General features: G+C 41.6%; 1 protein-coding gene across 1 annotated transcript in view; it reads right to left on the bottom strand.

Annotated features, from left to right (window-relative positions):
* Nucleotides 1–20136, bottom strand: part of NELL1 (neural EGFL like 1) — a 673415-nt gene that overhangs the window by 329276 nt on the left and 324003 nt on the right. The window contains exon 13 of the mRNA XM_084852331.1: nt 4203–4328. Coding sequence (XP_084708457.1) covers nt 4203–4328 — 126 coding nt within the window. The remainder of the gene's footprint in view (nt 1–4202; nt 4329–20136) is intronic.

Raw genomic sequence — 20136 nt, 5'->3', positions numbered from 1 at the left:
AAACCAAGAGTTTTATTATGTGATGAGGGCATCACATGGAGACAAACTGAGAATGTATCTTGAATACGTTCCTTTTCTACTATACAAAGGCAGTTCACAAAAGTATGAAAGGCTTTAATGTCCACCATTGCATCTGTACAGAAAACTGCAATTACATAAAGCTTTGCTGCTCCAGTGAGACCTTTGGCAAATCACTGTTTATTTTTTCACAGACCATTTGTTAAAATTGTTCCAGGTCAGTCTACACTTGTTCTACTCTCCATATGAAATTCATTCTTTTATAGATATGAGAATCTGGAGATTTCTTTATTGCCCACCAAAGACAATCTAGCCAATTCATGTAACAGATGCAATGGGGAAATGAAGGTTAGAAGCAATTCTCTATAGCACAAAAGCACACAGAAATACACTTGAATGATGAGCTATGAAATTAATCTCTAAAGACAGATGCAGTTCTTCAAAATTAAAAGTCAGTAGTAAAAAAAAAAAGATTTAGATAGAAAAAATGTAGTATATATACATGGAAAATGAAGCTCTGATTTAGTAGAAAGAGAATGGATAATATTCAATTATTTGTTTTTTTAAAAATCTGCCAATTTAAGACCAGAGTTAAGGCTATCTCATGTTGACTGAATTTCTACAAAGCCAGGAAATTGGAAGCTAAGTATGATGACTTAACAGATGTGCCCTGTGATAAGTAATGATGTTGTACAATGTCACAAACTCTGCTTGCTTACAACTTACCCTCCATACACCCACACTTCTCCTTGGCCTTTCAGGCGCAAATCCAGATGGGAAGGATGGAGCGTCTGGCACCAGCAAACATGCCCCATGTTGTCTGGTCTAATATTGCCTTATGAAGAATCTGAGCCTTATTGTATTTACAGTATAGTTTGTACCCAAGTTGAATGGTACATGTGAGTAACTGTACACATACACCAATCAACAATCTGTGTATACATGTGCACAGGTTGTATGTACAGTATATTGAATTTATTGTGTGAACATCCCTAAAGTGAGCATACATTTATCAGTTCACAGAACTATATGAATTTTGAGACTTATAATAATGGAACCTTTCTGAGCAACTCACCTTAACTAAAGGGGCACTGTTGTGTCCCTTTAAACACATTATATAATTTAAGGGTACTCAATCAAAGGCTACTAAGACAAATTAACAACAAAGACATAAGAGGAAAGATAGTCTTATGGACTGGAAACTGTTGGGAAGCGGAGGGTAGGAATAAATAGGAAGTTTCCACAATGGATTTAAGTAAACAGTGTGAAGTCTCCCAGAGACTTTTGCGACTTTTGCTATCTAACATCTTCATAAATTACCTGAAAGCAGTGGTGAACACTATGTGACTGAGCCTTATGTTGTCATGTTCCCTCCTCCCCTGAGTCCCCTCACATGCTCCATTTCAATGAGTTATTTTCATGCAAGTCAGACTTTGGCATTAATCCAAAGCAGCAAACTACACTTTGCACTTGCTCTCCAAACCAGGAATCCAAGCCACAGTTTGAAGCTAGTTTGCAATCCTGGTTTTGAGGGCAAACATGAACCACAGGTTGCTAGTTGAAATGTACTGACCCATTATGGTTTGCATGAACGGAGGCAATTAACTGAAGCAGAGTATGTAAGAAGATAAAGGAACTTCTGAGCAGAAAGCTCTTTCTTGTAATGACAAACCATGGTTTAGGCATTACCTCTGAACCCACCCACTGTCTTGTTGAAAAGAGATGAGCAATAGAAAATTAGTAGTGGCTACATAGAAACCTAAAAAAATAAAAATATACTCCATATTCAGTGTCAGAATAAAAATAAGTAGCAAAAGTCTGCACCTGAAAGTCTTCTAGCATCAGGTTTTGTAAAAGACCAGATTTCCAGGGAATATGTAGAATACAGAGGAAAATTATCTAAATTGTGGTGAATGAGGATCAATGTACATGCAGAAGGTTCCAAGTTCCCTGGCATATCCAAGCAGGGCTGGGAAAGACTCCTGTCAGAAATCCTAGAGCGCTGATACCAGCTTTGAAGCAGTATAAACACCGTATTTTTTAGGATGGAAACCCAAACACCATGATATCAAATGGTAAAACACACCACCACCACCACCACCACCACCACCACCACCTGTATGTCTGCTGAAAGTTAATTATTTGCATTACTTTCAAATAAAAAAGGAGAACTTTCCCCAAAAGTTTTAGTCACATCATTCATTCATTCATTTCTAAGATAAGCTCATGCATGTTATCTCTAGATAACATGGCATATTGTCCTTTGTAGGCCAGGAACATTTCCCTCCTCCAGATATTAATCTAGAGATGATTATTCCTCAAAATACCTATAGCTCTGCTTTTATGTGAGGTATAAAATACAGCAAATTTTTGCAATTTAATATTGAATATATCCAAGCTGTGCCTCTGAACCTTGCTGTGAATCTTTATCCTCTCCCCACCCCAGCCACACCTTGCCGGTCACACACAATCAAATATTTTTTTAATCCCACACCACACCCCTGATTATTCTCTAGGACCTTCCTTACAGACTGCATATACTCAACACATGATTTCCAGATTTCCATTCTGAAATAATCATTCAGCATACTAACTTCAATTTGACCATCTTTCCTGCTGAAAAGAGAGGTTGCCCTGTAAAACTGCCATTCCATTTCAGAACCACTGCCCACCGCCTTTCACTACCCCATACAAGAGGAGGAAAACGTTAAAGTTCAGAATGCGGTCCTAAGATGCAGGGGTAACTTCTAATGTGCCAGAAGTTACCTATCAATGTACTGGTAAGAAGGAACTTTTCTCAAATTCTAAGGAAACACATACAAATTCTTTTTCTTCCTAATTTTCAAACAAACCACCTGCAGATATTAGCTGAAATCATTCATATTCCCTAAGGCTTCTCATTATGAATATTTGCTGACACTTATTTAAAAAAAAGAAAAGGAAAGGAACACCCAGTTTTGATGTCCAAAGCTACTATATTTCTTCCTTATTCATTTCTTCTTTAAGAATTAAAGCAATATTAACTCTTAGCAATTAGCAAGCACAATTGTTTTCCTAATGGCCATTCAAACAAATATTTATGTGGGTTTTACTTTATGGGTGGATAAATAATCAGATGGCATATAAATGCATTCTCTTTAGAGATGCATGGAGCATGAACCAACCAACTTTATCACAAGTGCATAAAGGCTACTGTGCTGTGCCCCAACCACCAGCCCAGCCCTACACCAGGTTTTTTGTGTCACACAAAAAATCTTTCTGCTCCTGATGTTTTGGGGGGCTTGGTGAGGTGGGGGAGGGAGGGGGGGAGGGAGGGAGAAGCTGCAAGTACTGGGCTCAGTCCAAGCACTCCCTTTCCCCACAGATGATTGGTTCTGTGAAGGTGAGGAGGAGAAGCTTCTTTGAGCACAATGACGTTGTAAGAACAAGTATGCAGCAACTCCTTGAATTAGCATCTAACAAAGGAAAAGAAATAATTTCACACTGTGTATATACAACAGAATCATGCAATGAGGTACCAATTTCTAGAAAAGTTTTCTCCACCTCCTCTCAAAAGTGCTCTTGTAAATTTCTGTCTTTTATAGATATAACAAACACATTTCCCCTTCTCTCAGAGCTTTAAATTCAAGGAGACTAAGGTCAGGAAGATCATATAACAAACTTACACTGAATACAAATCGTAAGTGTCTGTTTAAGGCTACGTCCATTTCCACAAATGTTTCCACAAAAGACCATTATTTTTTACCTAATTAAAGGCACATGCAGACCTTAGTTTTGCAATGTACACTGCTCCAAGAAACTCAGGGAATATGCAATATCCAGAATAATCTGGATTAGGGAGGACAAAATATGACAGTATACTTTTCTATGAATTTAAACTAGCATTAATTTACAATTAACCTATAAAATTCACTATACTTCCATCTCACTGGTTTATTTGTGGCCTAGCTCTCTAATACAAATCCAGCAATAACACTGCACACAATACTGGTAAAATCTTGAAAACTGAAGCACTTAAACAATATGAGACCAACATTTTCTTCTACTTTCAATCATGTTGTATTTTTCCTCAAGGAAACTCTTGCCTGACATACAGTATGAAAAATATTTAGTTCCTTCCAACTGAACACCATCAGTTATTAATAAAGTATCATAGTGTGATTGCTGTCATATCAAGAGCTTACCTGTACATGAGAAATCATCAATGCGGATATATCCTGGGACACAGTCACAGCGATATGATCCAGGCAGGTTAACACACACTGTGTTGGCATGACAATAATGCATCTTAGCAGCACACTCATCAATATCTGAGGGAAGAAAAACACCCCATGAGAATGCAATCAGGTGCACGGTTGCATGTCTTCAGAGTAATACCAGAATATGAAAAGTATAAATATACAACAAAAATATCCTGCGTATGTTGAATTCTGCTATTAATCTTGGATGTTTTTCTCTTCTCTTCATCCCATCCCTAAAAATAATTAAGGTAAGGGTTAAGTACTTCTTGTAAAGACACTTGAGGCCTCTCCATAATGAATCAATAATTACCAACAGAGTAATTAAAGTAGGGAACAGAGGAAAATTAGGCATTAATGGTTTTGGAAGGTCCCACGCCACTATATTAAAGGGTGTTGACACTCCCTTGTCCATTGCAATAGAGGGTTTCAGTGGGAAACTTCAAGTGCATTTTGTCCTAGCTTGCTAGATCTCTTGTGGCAGCTTTTCCGAAAACAATGCACAAATTTTGAGCCAAGGTGAGTGATAATGTGAATAACAGAATGGAGACAGCCAGTGATCTCTAGCAACACCTGGCTATATATGCAGGTTAAGCAGATATAACTGGGTTATCAAAACAATTTGAACCAGGCAAAACTCAAACCAACTCATTAACCAAGCTGCCCAAGTGGCTTCTTCTTTCAGTTCTTTTTGTGCACATACTGGATTCATACAAAACTGTTAAATAGCTTCTGTTCCATCTTCAGCCTGGGAAAATGGATTGTGATTCACATTCCAGATACCCATACCCTTTAAGCAAATACCTATTGTTCACCATTATTTATCAGACTATACAAATGCCCATAGTGAGTTTCATTGTGCATAACAGCATTCCTATAATAGATTTATTTGGAATTGCCAAATAAATTTCATTTAAAGTAAAATAAGAAACAAACTTGGAGATTCCAGGTCAGACAAAAGATTAGGATAATTTCAGTATCAGCCACAAGAGTTTTGATAAACATGGCAAATGGTCCCATTGGAGGTTCGCATATCCTCTTATCATTAATATAATAAGACCTACATCTCATTCCAAATATCTTAATCAGCTAAGGAATACAAAGACACCAGATGATTGTTGGGGAGACTCCCTTTCTTAAAGATCAGTTTAGAAGAGCACATGTAAAATGGATTTCATTTACAGCCATTTGCCTTTGAAATCTCCATTTTAGAAAGCTGAACTTCTGATTCAGTAAGCTTCTATAGCCTGGCCATATCTCTTGCAACACAGCAAACACCATAGGGGCAGTTTCTTCTATGGAAAAACCCAACCTCCTTTCCAGAAATATCAGACATTCAGCAGCATCAAAAGACCAATCCCAACATTATTTGTGTAGTTAAGTGATAATTACGTACTTTTATGTCAGAGCTCAGAGACATTTGTTTTGCTGCCTTACATGAAGGACTGAAAGAGGCTCTCTGATTTGATTTAAATTTTCTTAAATGATGAGCCTGAAAACATAAGATAGTCCACTCTAGAGAAGTATCACTAGAGCATGAACCATAATTCCTCCTGAAAATGACACGAGAGAAAGGGCTCAGGTCCTTTATAGACTGAAGCACTGTCCTAAGTGAGAACACTTAGGATTGATTCACATGTTTATGTACATTACTTGATAGTGTCAAGTTTCCCAATCCCCCCAGTGCGCACGCTCAGGCAAGCTGATACCGGACACCCAAATCAGTGAGATTTCTTTATTGCAGGAAATACCACAGTGAAAACTTAATGGTTGCACCCTTCAGAAATCATATAGCCCACAGTCAGTAGCTATAGGCTCTATGTAATTCCAGAACAGTGCAAAGCTAAACACTACTACCGTGACTGAGATCCTCATCAATGTGGTTTCCCCATTGCCATCTCCACGGTTCTGAACACAAGGGAAGGGACTCAGGATTCCTGGTGTATCTAACCCAGGCAATCCATACACGGGGTTCCAACCAGGAAAAGGAATGGGAATTATTCCTAGAATGACTCCATCAGGTAGGGATGGTGGAGAATTCCGCCACGGACTCTGAGGGGGCCGGATTCTTAGAATCTCCCCCCCCCCGGAGTCCATGGTGGAATGGATCACCCCACCCCGCCACCCCACGAAGTCCAACCCGGCCGGATCCTACCTGGCACTGCCAGGTCTGGGTCCAGCCGGGTCCATCAGTGGCGGTCTTTGGACGCAAATGGGGTCCAGCGTAGTGGATGCCATTTGCGTCCCTTTGCCTTACCAAGATAGGCTACGTAAATCTTTACATAGCCTATCACGGTAAGGCAAAGGGACGCAAATGGCATCCGCTAGGCCGGACGCCATTTGCGTCCGAAGACCAGCCACAGCTGGCCCCAGCCAGTGGCTCTACGGACTCGCCGCAGAGCGGAACCAGCCGCAGAGGATTCTGTGGGGGGAGGACTGGATCGCCTCCCCTGGCCCGCGGACCCCCAGAGGAGCCAGGTAGGTGGGGTTCGTACACCCCTACCTTCAGGTAATCAAGGGATAAATTTTTGAAAGGCCTAAACAAAACCACACCTATAGAGAGTCCAACTTTTAATCTTCTGTTGACAACTCTAGGCTACATGGTCGAGGCCTATCAATATCAAGGGAAAGGTAACCCCAGACACACAAGGAGTTCTGTGCCAACGCTTTTGCATTGGTAACTCTACAATGCATGCATCCAGGCAGAGGAAAGTCCAAAAGTTGTAGATCAAACCCAGCCTGCCATTACACTGAGCTGATGACAAACAAAGACACAAAATCCACAGCCAACAAGAGTTGAAGTCTATAAAAAGCCCCACAGTACTTTTCATGGCAAGTCTTTAGCAATCCAAAGTTCCAATTAAGAGAGAGTCCATGTGCAGAGTGCCTCCAAAAGCCCAGATGATGATAGATCCAAACAGAGAAGGCTTCAGACAATGAAGATGACATATTCCTAGCAAAGACTCTTTGCTTTTGCATCAGCTTCAAAGGGAAGGTGTGACTGTAAGACACCTCCTCCGGATCCCTTGACAGACGAGGGCCTTTAGCCTTTCAGCAAGGCCCCTGTCTAAACAGGGCAAAATTGCTCAGCCCGCCAGCACTGGCGCTTCAACCTGGGTGACCCTTCTGCAGACCCCACCCCACCTCTGTCAGGTTCTCACAGACAGCTTCCAGCCTCCCTGCTGCCAAGGCCAGACCAGCAGGTGGCCAGGGAGCGGGGAGACTCCCCCTGGCTCTGCTCTGAGAACACTGACAGAGAGAAGCTCACATGGATTCTGACATTCCAGAGGCTGAACAGGCCCAAACCCTTCCAGGCAGCTTCTAATCAAATCCTGGCTATAACCTACAAAGCCCACTGCAGTGCTGAAGCTGGGCCCTGACACATAGCTCATCTCTCATTGCATTATCAACTCTGACTGCATGAATTCAATAGTATTATGTCTGAGGTGAAATGAAAGCTGTCTCTGGCATAGCCGTTTCACATTTATTCATTCATTCATTCATTCCATTTCTATACTGCCCAATAACCAAAGGTCTCTGGGCAGTTCACAACAATTAAAACTATGAACTACAGTATATTTTACATTATAAACATTTAAGAGTTTAAAATACAGTATAAAAGTAAAAGCAAAAACAAAATAAAACTTAGCAGCAATGCAGATTTAAAATCCAGTAACAGAATTAAAACAACACATCAACTTGATGCTGTGGACACAGAATAAATGCACATGAACTCATCAAAATTAGTAAAGGAAGATGAAGAAGCTGTCGAAGCCTAATGTAGGTTGGAGTCTTACTATGATCCTAGTTTTGTGAAACTATGAAAGGCTGAAAGCCATTGTTACAACGACTGGCACATTTCTATTCTTTACAAGTTTCTCACAAGGTTTCTTTTCCACAGGTACCTTAAAGCATATTGTGGGTGGACCAATTCCCTCAATTTCCTTTGATCTGTTCACCCCATCTCCAGGTCAGGGACAAAAGTCACCTTTGCCAGGTGAACCATCTGTTTCTGTTTTATTTTAGTTACACTTGGGGCAGATTTGGACAGGTGGTGATGATGTTAAAGAACCCCTCCTTTCGAATTTACCTAGGGCAGTCTTTAATACTACAGATGGCTTCTGGTTTAGAAATGAGTTCATTCTCCAGCCGTGTTTGACTTTCCTTGTACATAAAAACAGTGTTTGCATTAAATATCCTCATTTATCTTCATGTTATGTTTCCTAATTATACAAGTGTGAGTGTAAGAAATACATTCCTATTACAAATTACTTACTAGTTATACTGAATTGAATACAGTTGTCCCAGAAAGTTTGAAAGAAGCACATTAGACTAAATATGTAAAATGGGAACCGCAAAACTATGTTAGGTCTTTATTCTCCAACTATGTGCCACCAGAAATTGAGAAAAAAGGCTTTGCCTTTATGCTGATAAAGTCCAGCAGTTATGTTCGAAGTGAACATATACCAGCTGTCGTGAACACTTCTATCCTATGGCGATCACTCCAGTAAGGAGGAAGCTAGGGCCACTAACAAAATCACTTTGTACTGGCCACCAAGCAGCTGTCAACTGACAGGGACTTTTGATCAGTAAGCAGCCTGGGCTGAATGTGAAATGATGACTTGGAGGCAAATGACTACATCCCAGTCAAAATACCTTGAGCTATCAAATCTTCTTGTCTTGGCTGTTTCTGAATGATCCCCTTGAAAAATGTGTAAAAACTGTCAAAGTCTGAAAGACAAAAAGGAAGAGGAAAAGAGGCCACCTCTCCATCAAACCATGGTGTTCTAGGGCCAGATGGGACTCACTTGGGTGTAAGTATGTGCTTGCTGCCTTTTTAAAAAACAGGCTTTTGTTTCATTGCTTTAAAAATGTTTTGTTCAATCATGTATAATAATTCTGAAACATAAAACGAATGGGAAAGAAAGGAAAGATGTCAGCGCTAGTAAGACGTTCACCTAAGAATTAACCTGACAAGGTGCCATGTTTGTCTGAAGCTTCCACGATAAATTTGAAAGCCATTAACGATGCCAAAGGGGGGGGGGGCATACTGAAAACTGCTGAGTCCTTCACTAAGGATTTGATTTGTGTTTTTTTCTTGTAAAAAAGGGAAAGTTTCCTAGTTATTGGTAGCATTAGAACTACTGCTTTAAAAGGTTTCTGTGTGGCACAGCTGTACTCCTATTTAATTATACATATCCCAGTTTTCAGTCATAGCTCCACATCAATTAAATCCAAACACAAAGGTATCAGAGATACATGATGCTGTGTAGGTCACTCACTTCTAGCCCCAGGTAGCTGCTGAGAAACTGTCGCTTCCAAGCTCTTCCCGCCACAGGAAGTAGATGGATCTACAGGTAGAGTCAAAGGCTGGCTGATGGTAAAAACACCAATCCATACAAGCAGCCCTTCTGTTGATATGCAGACTTTTCAGGCCGTTGGCTGTTGGTGATAATAGTCCAGATTCCTCCCACCCATCCTAAGAGGGTGGGGACTAAATGAGATGCAGACAGATTCAGCCACTGACTGGTGTTTCCAACCCAAAGAAGCAATTCTTCCATTGCTCTGCAGAATCCCACTCTTTAATTATTGTGCATGTTGTGAAAAATGTACATTTTGGCTTGGTTGCAAAATCTTAAATATACCTACTACAAAGTAAGTCCCATTGAACTAAGGCTTAGGTTGCATGGCTTGCAATGGTATGAATCAATTTGCTGTCTGAATCTTTAATTTCCAGCGTCAACTCAACACATGCTCTCTCCTTCAGCAAAATAATGTCCTTTTCCCAAGGCTTTCATTTAGCAAAATAATTTTGTTAAAAGTATGTTCCAGTCAAGGAACAGAACTATTGGATCTAACTTAATTTCTCTGTTTAAAAAAATGTGCAAGATTAGATGCCCAAGACAAAACTATTTAACAATGTTACCGTACTATCTATAAACCACAAAGAATGGTATACATGAGTTTGGCTATAATGAAACTCAAATTGTGATTCATGTGTATAGAGTGCTTGTCGCATCTGAAATATTAGAGCTTGTCTTCTGGTGGTCTATCAAGGTGATAAAAATATATGATTTATGTATTTCCCTGGGGCTGTGAAGTAGTTTGCTTTTCTTACAAAAAGGTATACTTATGGTCTTTAAAATGAAACTTGACACAGCATAATGATCCTTCACATATCACTAACTTCCATCTGCATAAGCTAGTTTGTGATAATGACAAGGAGTCACTAGGGGCCAATCGAAATGGAAACGCTTTGTGGAGTGATTTGGGCAAAATCTGCATTTTCACAGAATCGAATTAGCTCTTTCCACGGTAGACGCAGTGCTGTATGCCTCCACTTTTGCAGTGTATACAAGAACTGAAGTCGCATTAGTTGAGGTGGAGTAGGCAAGTCCCACCACAAGTAGAAACAAATGGCAGCAATTGCATAGGTGCGGGGCAGCCGATGAGCAGAGGCTTGCTCCCCCTCCCTCGCATGTTGAACCAAGTGCAATGGAGGACTTGCTTACAAGTAGATGTTCATGACAAACTCCACATACACACTCACATTTATGAGGCAGGCAGGCAAGCAGGCAGCCACCACCTGGATACTATGCAGAATGAGCAGGAGTGCAAGAGGTGCTGAGAGCAGAGAGTGCGGAGCCAGCAAAGGTGGAGAGAGACTAGCAGTTTGTCTTTGATGTATATTAACTGCCCAATCAACAAGCTTCCCCACCCCCCCAAACAAACACGGGCTCAATGCTTCTGAATCATCTGCCCTGACAACCACCCTTTCTTAGCTGTGCAGCTTTGAATCAACAGGCATCCACCATTTCTCAACTGTGCTCCTTCGTAGCTGCACAGCTTAAAACAGCAAGGCTAGCTCCCCACCCCCACTCCCAATGACTATTGAGTGAGAGGCAGCAACTGAGCCAGCGTTTCTCAGCTGTGCTCCTTCGTAGCTGCACATTTTCAAAACAGCAGGGCTGGCAAAGTGGAACCAAAGTCAATGAGTTACTTCTGGGTAAACATGTTTCCCCTCTGCTCTCCCCACCCCATGTTACTTTCCACTTCCACCAGCCCACGCCCATGCCAAAGCCAGCTGAGTTCACATGGACTCCCGAACAGCACTGAAGCAGCTTTGACAGGAAAATCCAACACAAAATGTGTTTGGGGGGGGCGGATTTAGGGCAAGAAATGCCAGGCTGGCTACAGAGAGCAGCGTGTGTGTCACCTGACACTATCGATTTGGGGTAGATCAGAACCAGAGTAAAAGCCCCATGTAGATGGGGCCTAGGGCTAAAGCTTTTCAGTGAGAATCACTGCATCATAGCTTAGTCTGGCATGGTAGATGATAGCATTCTTTGATCGGTTTGAGATACTTTATTAATATGCATTTTCGTAACTTTCAGTTTATTCACATTTTGTTCTTTACGTCAACAAAAAATGGAAACCAGCTGTCCACATAGGGTTATATTCCTTGTGCATCTAAAACGTGATAGGGTCAACTAAAAAAAAATTAAACCCATACTTATCATAGGATAACTGGCTGAATTAAAAGGCTATCATGCCCTGCTGCCACAGAGAGTTTTATCAGCACATCAATGAAAGTATCCTTATCAAGTGATAAGCTTATCATTTGATAGCTATCACTAATGCAACCTGACTTTCTTATAAAAAGAAAGCAAATGTTAACAAAAGCAATCAAAAGACAATACTGTAGTGTCAGTACTCAGTGTAGCAAAATGGCACAGCTCCTCGGATCTTGCAGGAAGCATGCTAATACTATCTGATAATTTGGTTCTTTTATCTTATCATGTATCACCAAATAAAAATGGCCATTACAATAATCAATGAGTGTTGAACTGTCTCAGCATAGCAGGTTCTCAAACTGCCACCTTTAAGTTCCAGCAGCACCTGTTTACCCACTTGAACTACCAAGCCTTGCAGCCTTTACTAGTACAGGTACCAACATGTCTGGGCATCACCACCCATGACCCTTTCAGGTATATGACATTCTGGGTCAGGCCAAAGCAGCAGTCAGGTGTCAAGGCCCTACTCTGTGCTTCAAAGCCCAGGGCCTGTGCCCTCCCTGCTCCCAATCCTTTGCTGTTTTCTGCTTTACAAACGATTTGACTGTGACTTCAGGTGCCAATCTACACAGGGAATTTATTGTGGTGCCAGTTCACCTCACACACGTGCGTGACATATGATATTACCCCCAATCTGTATCAATCTCGGGTTTTCTTGCCATTAAAAACCTTATTTTTGCCAAGTTTTTTGAAAAATGTTCCCTTTACCATGGCTTCCCTGCAGTTTTGGACTCGGTGTGTCCTAAACTTGCAGTACCAGCTTCACCACTGGCTGGGGGGAGTGGCACTGTGAGGAGGAACAGACAGTTGCCATCAGCAAAGGGTGGACCTGAAAGGAAGGGGTTAATTTCTCTCAGAAGAAGCAGTTTATCCATTCGTGTCGGGTCCACCCTCTGCGATCAGGTTATATATATTTTAAAGAGTATTTCCTAATGCACACTTGCAGAGGTGTGAATCTGTGAATAACACACACATCTCAGATAGCTCTGCTCAGTGTGGAGAAGCCTCTGTAAAAAGCAGCAGGTATAGGGAGAAAATCCCCCTCTCTTTCTCTTTGCCTTCCCAGTGAACTCAAGAATGAATGCAAGCCGCCTTACCCTGCCCCTGTCTTTGGAAAAAAAAAGTTTGGAATGTCTTTTCAAGCCTCTCCGTTGTCCTTTTTATTTCCTTGCCTCGAGGAACAACTAGCTGAAAACCCCATATAATGTCTACTCAAAAGTAAATCACATTGTCTTCAATTGCACTGACTCAGCATGGGAGGGGGGTGGGGAATTGAGAATTGCTTTGGCGTTTTAAAAAGCTCTGCACTCATTCGCCTGCACATAATCTTAATAGAAGTAAAAAAAAGAAAGAAAGAAAAACTTGTTAATGTGCTTTAAGATTACGTTTGCCTCAGGAAAGTGGGATTTATACAAAGTCTCATTGCATTAATTGGCTATGCGTGCCCCAGGAGGAGTAAATGTGAATTCAGAAAAATGCGTTTTTGAACTGCATCGAAGAGAGGAGACACCTCCATGTAGAATGGGCCCAGCTTTGCTTGATTCTATGTCAACTAGGCATGTACAAAACACTTTGTACATCCGCGGTGGGGGGGAGGTGCTCCATCCCTCCCCCCAAAATCCTCGACGGGGGGGAGGCGATCCATTCCTCCCTGCAGAATCCCGCCCGGCTGGCTCCACTCTGCGGCCAGGCCACGGAGCCGCCGGCCGGGCCAACCTACAGCGAGGCCTCCAGCCACTGCCAGACTGCTGCGGATGCAAATGGCGTCCTGAGTAGGGGACACCATTTGCATCCCTATGGTAGCCCGTGATATGCTACGTAAATATTTACGTAGCCTATCACAGCTAAAGTGGGAACGCAAATGGCGTAGGGGATGCCATTTGCGTTCCCACTTTAGCCGTCATATTTACGTATTTAGGCTATTTATAGGCTATTTACGTAGCCTATCACAGAGAAAACGGGAGGTAGGCTCCGTTTCACGGTAAGCTCCATTTCGCGGGGTTTTCGCAGGGTGGTGGGGCAGGTTGCTCCGTTCCACCACAGATTCCAGGGGGCTGAATTCACTGGAATTCAGCCTCCCTGGGATCCGTGGCAGAATTCTCTAAGATCCCTAGCGGCAGATGAAGGGAACAAACCAGAGACACCAACTTAAACGGGTTATTAAATTGGCCACAACTTTATTAACTTTTGAATAGGGTTGGCAAAGGCATAGGGCATAGATCCCACCATTGGGCAGCCCAACTGGTGTCTGATTTTCCTTCCTGGCCTGCCTGCCAGGAGTGTTGGTGGTGGGTGGAAGGGTCAGAGGCCCACCACAGTGCAGACCGCTAATGTGAACCCCTTTCCCTCCACCCTGGATGTGGCATGCTTGCAGCCACCATGCTGGCCTGGTCTTGGTGCCACACCCACCCAGATCCCTTAAGGGGATCCCACTGCAGGGAACCAGAGAGCCCAATCCCACTCTCCATCCCAAACTGATCCAACCCAATGCCTATCACATCCCACAAAGTTGTAACATAAACAATACAATTCCACCAAGATAGCACAGGAACAAATAGTTCAACTTATTTACACACGGACTAATCTTGCAATGAGGAAAGCAAAAACTCTGCCCCCCTGTCTTGCCAGTTATAAGGCAAGTAAAATTCCTTCCCAGCCCCGTTAAAAGGCGACTGACTTATGTCCACTGCAAGATCTACTATTACCAGGTGTGGGTGGGTGGGGAAGCTGGCAATGGCAATGGCACCAGCTGACACACAAGGCTCTGCTGTTTTCTGTGCCGGGGGACCAGAGTGGGAGCCGCCTGCTGCTCCCCCCATTTAGCTTGTCTCCTCACAGCCACACTCCAGCCTAGCCAATCAGCCTTTCAATTAGCTCGGTGCTATCAGGCCACAGGGACGCGCTGCTGCGCAGGCTCCTATAGGCTCCCTTCCTTTCCCAGCCCTGGTCCCACACGCCCACAATGGCGGCTCCCTGGTAAGCAGGAACTCAATCTGTAAATGGATATAATTTATCTAATCTTCCTTTTTTCATTGTCCTACCCCCTTTCTCTTTTGTTTCTGTTGTATTTGCAAATAAAAAAAAATAAGAATAAGAATCAGATGTAGCTAAAGTTCAGAAGCGCAGAGGCAGAGTGGTTAAAGAAAATGGGGCGGAGAAGGCAGTGCACTGAAAGAAGAAGTGGGGCAAGGCATAAGAGTGACAGGAGGCAACCATTCTCACAACAGGAAAGGCTGTAAGCTCTTGGCAGAAGGATTAGCGGAAGAAAGGTAAAAGAACTGTGAGCTTGTCCTGGAGAAGAAGGGAGCAAGAGGTTGAATTTCATATGCTCTGTCTATGAGGCCTATAGATTGAGTTAAATCTCTGGATGCAGGTCTTTGCTTATTCAGTGTTAATGTATGGATATCTTTTATATATATAAAAAGACTCTTAGATGGAGATATATACAATGAAGTAATCAACATTTCTTGGAATTATGCCATGTTTAAATATCAAGTAAAAAATATGCTCTTTGTGTTTTCAACAGAAATGAGATTTTCTTAACCCTAAGTGAATATCTGCAGAAGTATGATAAATGCATTAATGGGAAACATGTGTAGCCTTACAAATATTTTTAAATGTTTTCCACTTTTATTTTTTACAAGGATACTTGATAACATATTAATAAGGCATTTGACAGTTAAAAATATTTTTTTAAAAAATACACACTTAAAATTCATATATGATAATGATATTTAGAGAACAGGGTATGTAAACAATATGAAAACCTCAGACTAGGTTTTTTGGGACAGGAAGTTTTGCCTTCAGGCAGGATCTCACTCATTGGGTTAAACATTCCCTGTCTACCACGTCTGATTACTAATGCGAATATTATTGTTCCATTGATGCAGACAACTATCCTACCATCCTTATGTCCAGTTTAGTTTCTGTTGGGAGATATTGGCAGCTAGATGCACAAATACTTGCACAAGCTTAGCACAGCAGCAGAAAAATAGGATGAATGCACATCATGTGTATCCAAGAATGGACATCTGTCCATCATTGGGCATTACTCTAATTGTGCATTCTGATGGCACAATTTGTATAACTCATCAAGCATAACTATGTGCAACAAGAGCTGGACTGGGGTATGTGGAGACAAATTCTACTGTGGAACATGAACAAGCAATACAGCGCAATTATTTGAGCCTGAAGCTGGCATTCTTCAAGACAACAAATGTTCATGTTCTTGAACATCCAACTTTGTCCTTCTGCCCTTCTCATATTGTGCATGTTCTCAAGATGATGCAGCATAATTGATGGAAATTGTAGCACAACCAGAAATATTACACTTTCAAAATGTAGATTCCCTATACTGGTAACCCAGAGAATACTTTTAAGCATGAGGTATAAATATAAAAGGGAATCAATTACAATGCCCATCAAATTATGTAACTGCTTTTTCAGGGGAAGCGTGCAAAAGACAACATTCACACATGCAGGCATTATTCAGAAAAAGGAAAGTTATCCAAGACACACTGCAGTCTTTCTATAGATATCCAAGAGTGTGGGAGGCAAGAAAGAGAAATACATGGAAATGAAGGGGCAGGTTTTGCACATCCCTAATATGTGTGAAGCACTTTGATTTTTAATATTCAAGTCTGTTTATTTCTGAATGGAATGTTACAACAGTCTCTCTGATGTTTGTAACCAAACTGAAATCCCAGCTGTTTTAACCTATTCTGATTCATCTCTTATTTTGCTTCTATAATTTAGGAGCTATGCAGTTTATCTAGGGAAACTGTGAAGGGCAACTGACAGAATGTTGGGAAGCCTAGATTTAAATTCGTGCTGAACCATGAAGCCTGCAGAATGACTTTGAGCCAGTCATCACCTTTCAGCTTAATTAACCTTACAGCACAGCCTTCCCCAATCTGGTTCCCTCCAGGTGTTTTGGATTACAACTCCCAGCATTCCTGGCCGTTGGTCATGTTCATTGGGGCTGATGGGAGTTGAAGTCCAAAACATTTGGAGGGCACCAGGTTGGGGAAAACTGCCTTACATATGTGGTCTTATGCTCCTGGCAGTCTTTTTGGGCCCATGGGCAAATTTGGAAATTTGAGAAGCTGTCCTGAGCACCACCACAAAATGGCTGCTGTGGGTCTAGGCACAAAGGACAAGCAACCTGCCCAAAAGACTGAATACAAGGCAGAGGTGGGGACAGAGCCCCAACACACAACACTCCTCTGAACATATCATTTTCTTCCAAGATACCAAGTTACCAAGAGAAACATATGTTACAAATGGCAAACACTTCTTCTCTCTTCCCCCCTTCTCTCTACCAGCCAGCTCCCTTCATGTAAATTCCACAGTGTAGAAGTTTATTGAAATTCAATTTTTAGTACTTTCCTGAAGTACTCTTTCTTTCTTGTTTGTGATGGCTTTTGACAGCCAAGGACAACAGGAGTGTGTTAGCTTTAATAATTTACAGCATAATGTTTAGGTATTTTTCTGTGTTGGGCGGGCAGGGTTTGTGCTGTGTTTTTAAACTATTACTCACTCCTAAACTTAGGGATGGGTGCCAGAAATTGAAACAAACATATCATAGAATAGTAGGGTTGGAAGGGGCCTACAAGACCATCGAGTTCAACCCCTGTCAAAGCATCCCTGACAAGTGGCTGTCCAGCTTCATCTTGAATGCCTCCAGTGTGGGAGAGCCCACTACTTTATGTCAAAAGTGTTCATCTGGATTTCAAGGGATGCTAAACCTGATCTAATTTTTAAATGTCTTTTGTTCAACTTTCTTCTTAAACTTCACCAATAACACATATTAAAATAATTATATCCCCATTTATCTGGTACTTTAACATCTCTGTTCTTTACTAATGGATCAGAATGAACAATGGATTATTGTATTCAAAAGGAATTATTTCTTCCTATCACTTCTACACTCAAAGCAATTATGTTGAAGTACCCCTATCAGCATTTATCTTAACAACGTTCGCTCTACTGTTCTATTTTTATCTCTGATATTTGTACCCTGCTTTTGTCCTTCTATCTACGTCTTACAATATTGACTAGCTTACTCTTTGAAATCCACGCAGATACAATCTTCAAATGATAAATTGTAGCTGGTCATCCATCTAATTGATCCAGGATCCCTGTGCCCTCAGCAACCTTTTATGGTAGCATTTTGAAGGTCTCTCTCTCTCTCTCTCTCTCTCTCTCTCTCTCTCTCAAACATTATATAAAGATTTAACCTGTAGTTTGCTTACTTGTTTGCTTGCTCTACCTTTACTAGGTCAAAGAGTATTTATTATCCTCAAAGAATCACTGCCTTTTCATTCCATGGTGACTTTTAATACATAAATACCTTTGAAAATGAATGAGAGGTATGATAAATTATAACCACTTCATGCAGAATTAATACTCCACCACTGAAGCTTAAAAAAGAAAAAAGGAAGCTACATTTCTATTCCTCACCTAAACAACAATGATTTATAATAATAGTTACTAAAAGAGGCATTTTGCTTTTCATATCACAAAGCTACATTCCTTAGGCATAACCTGAAATGAGCTAAACTAGAAGAGCTTTGCAACTCAAGAGGAAAAGCAAGCACCATGCCATCCAACAAATGTTCACAAAAAGCCTTCTCTTCCCACCCTTATTCATCCTCTACACACAGTAAGAAATTTTTATTTTAATTGCTTTGCTTTTGGCTATGAAACTGAACCAGCAATTTAATTCTTTTTCTCTTCAATAACACTGTTAAGTTTGCTCTAGTTAAACATGATATGGGACACTCTCAACTGTGTTCGATTTTCCAGTCAGTGAAATATAATTTTATTTGCTATACTAGCAGCAGAAATCTACTTGTAGGGCTGCTCCATATTACAGCTGCAAACAGGTGCTCGTATTTCCACTCTGGATCAATCACATCTTTTCTATAAGGTCTGAATGGAAGTCACATCCATTAAAAAAAAAAAAAGCAGCATAGCCACTACCAGTCAGTTCACAGCTCCTGCAAGGTGTGTTTACTGTCTGTTTTCAGACACCTGAGTACCCTTCAGACAATGCAGGAACAATGTGGTAATCTCCAATAAAAATACAGGGACTGTTCTTTGAGGTAATATGTGAAGGAAAGGAAAGGAAAGGAAAGGAAAGGAAAGGAAAGGAAAGGAAAGGAAAGGAAAGGAAAGGAAAGGAAAGGTTCCTCCTGTGCAAGCACCGAGTCATTGCTGACTCCTAGAGAGACGCCGCTTTCGCTGGCGTTTTCGTGGCAGACTATAGCGGAGTGGTTTGCCACTGCCTTCCCCAGTCGTGACAACCTTTCCCCCAGCAAGCTGGGTACTCATTTTAACGACCTCGGAAGGATGGAAGGCTGAGTCAATCTGAGCCGGCTACCTGGGACCCAGCTTCCGCTGGGATCAAACTCAGGTCGTGGGGAGAGTTTCAGTTGCAATACTGCCGCCTACCACATTGAAATGTCTTTTACTGGCCACCAACACTATTGTTCAACGCTTTATGTAAAGCAGGGGTATGGAACCTCAGGCCTGGAGGCCAAATCCTGGGGACCCAGTTGGGCCCTTCAGGGTTGTCTAGATGGCCACACAACCTTCCCCTGGCCCCATTCCCTTTCCCCTGACCAGTGATCATTTTGTGGTTTTCTGGCTTTTGTGCAGATTTTTCCCCATTCTAAAAGGTTGAAATGCTTTTCCTAAAGCTTAGATGCTGGCACTAAGAGCTTTAAGTTACAATATGCTGGTATTGTTTTTGGCATTTTGGCTCTGTCCCTTTTGCCTTCAGTCCCACCCAGCACTGGAGTGGAGAGGGGCCTCTAAACGATTCGCTGAAATGGAATTTGGTCCATAGGCCGAAAGAGGTTCTTACGCACCTGATATAAAGAGCCCAAGTTTTACCCACATAACATTGCTTAGAACATTGGGAGAGCAGATTGACTTTCTTAATGACTACCTCCACGTCCCTAATAAGGGTTGCCTCACACCTAGAGAATCAAATAGATTTTGACTGATCTCCACAAAATGATTGATAAAAAGGTAGTACAATCAAGCATCTATGAACATGGCACTGTTTCATACCATGATGATCAACAAAACCACCTGTATAATGTGGCACTAAAGGGTAAGAAGAAATGTAGCAACACTGAAACTTCAGGTCTTGAGGCTACTATATTATAAACACTGAATTCAAAGGGATTTGATAATGGAAACATGCCACACCAATAATGTATATTAGACTGCGGTGACAACTAGAATATTTATCCAAGCTGCCAAGCCTATATGTGACAGAAAAAGAGGTAAGATTT

The sequence above is a fragment of the Heloderma suspectum genome, chromosome 1 (assembly GCF_057233095.1).
Source record: "Heloderma suspectum isolate Gila_16-S chromosome 1, 16-S_ref, whole genome shotgun sequence".
Lineage (NCBI taxonomy): Eukaryota > Metazoa > Chordata > Lepidosauria > Squamata > Helodermatidae > Heloderma > Heloderma suspectum.
Note: the sequence above shows the minus strand (reverse complement) of the source record. Positions and strands in the feature narration are given on the sequence as shown.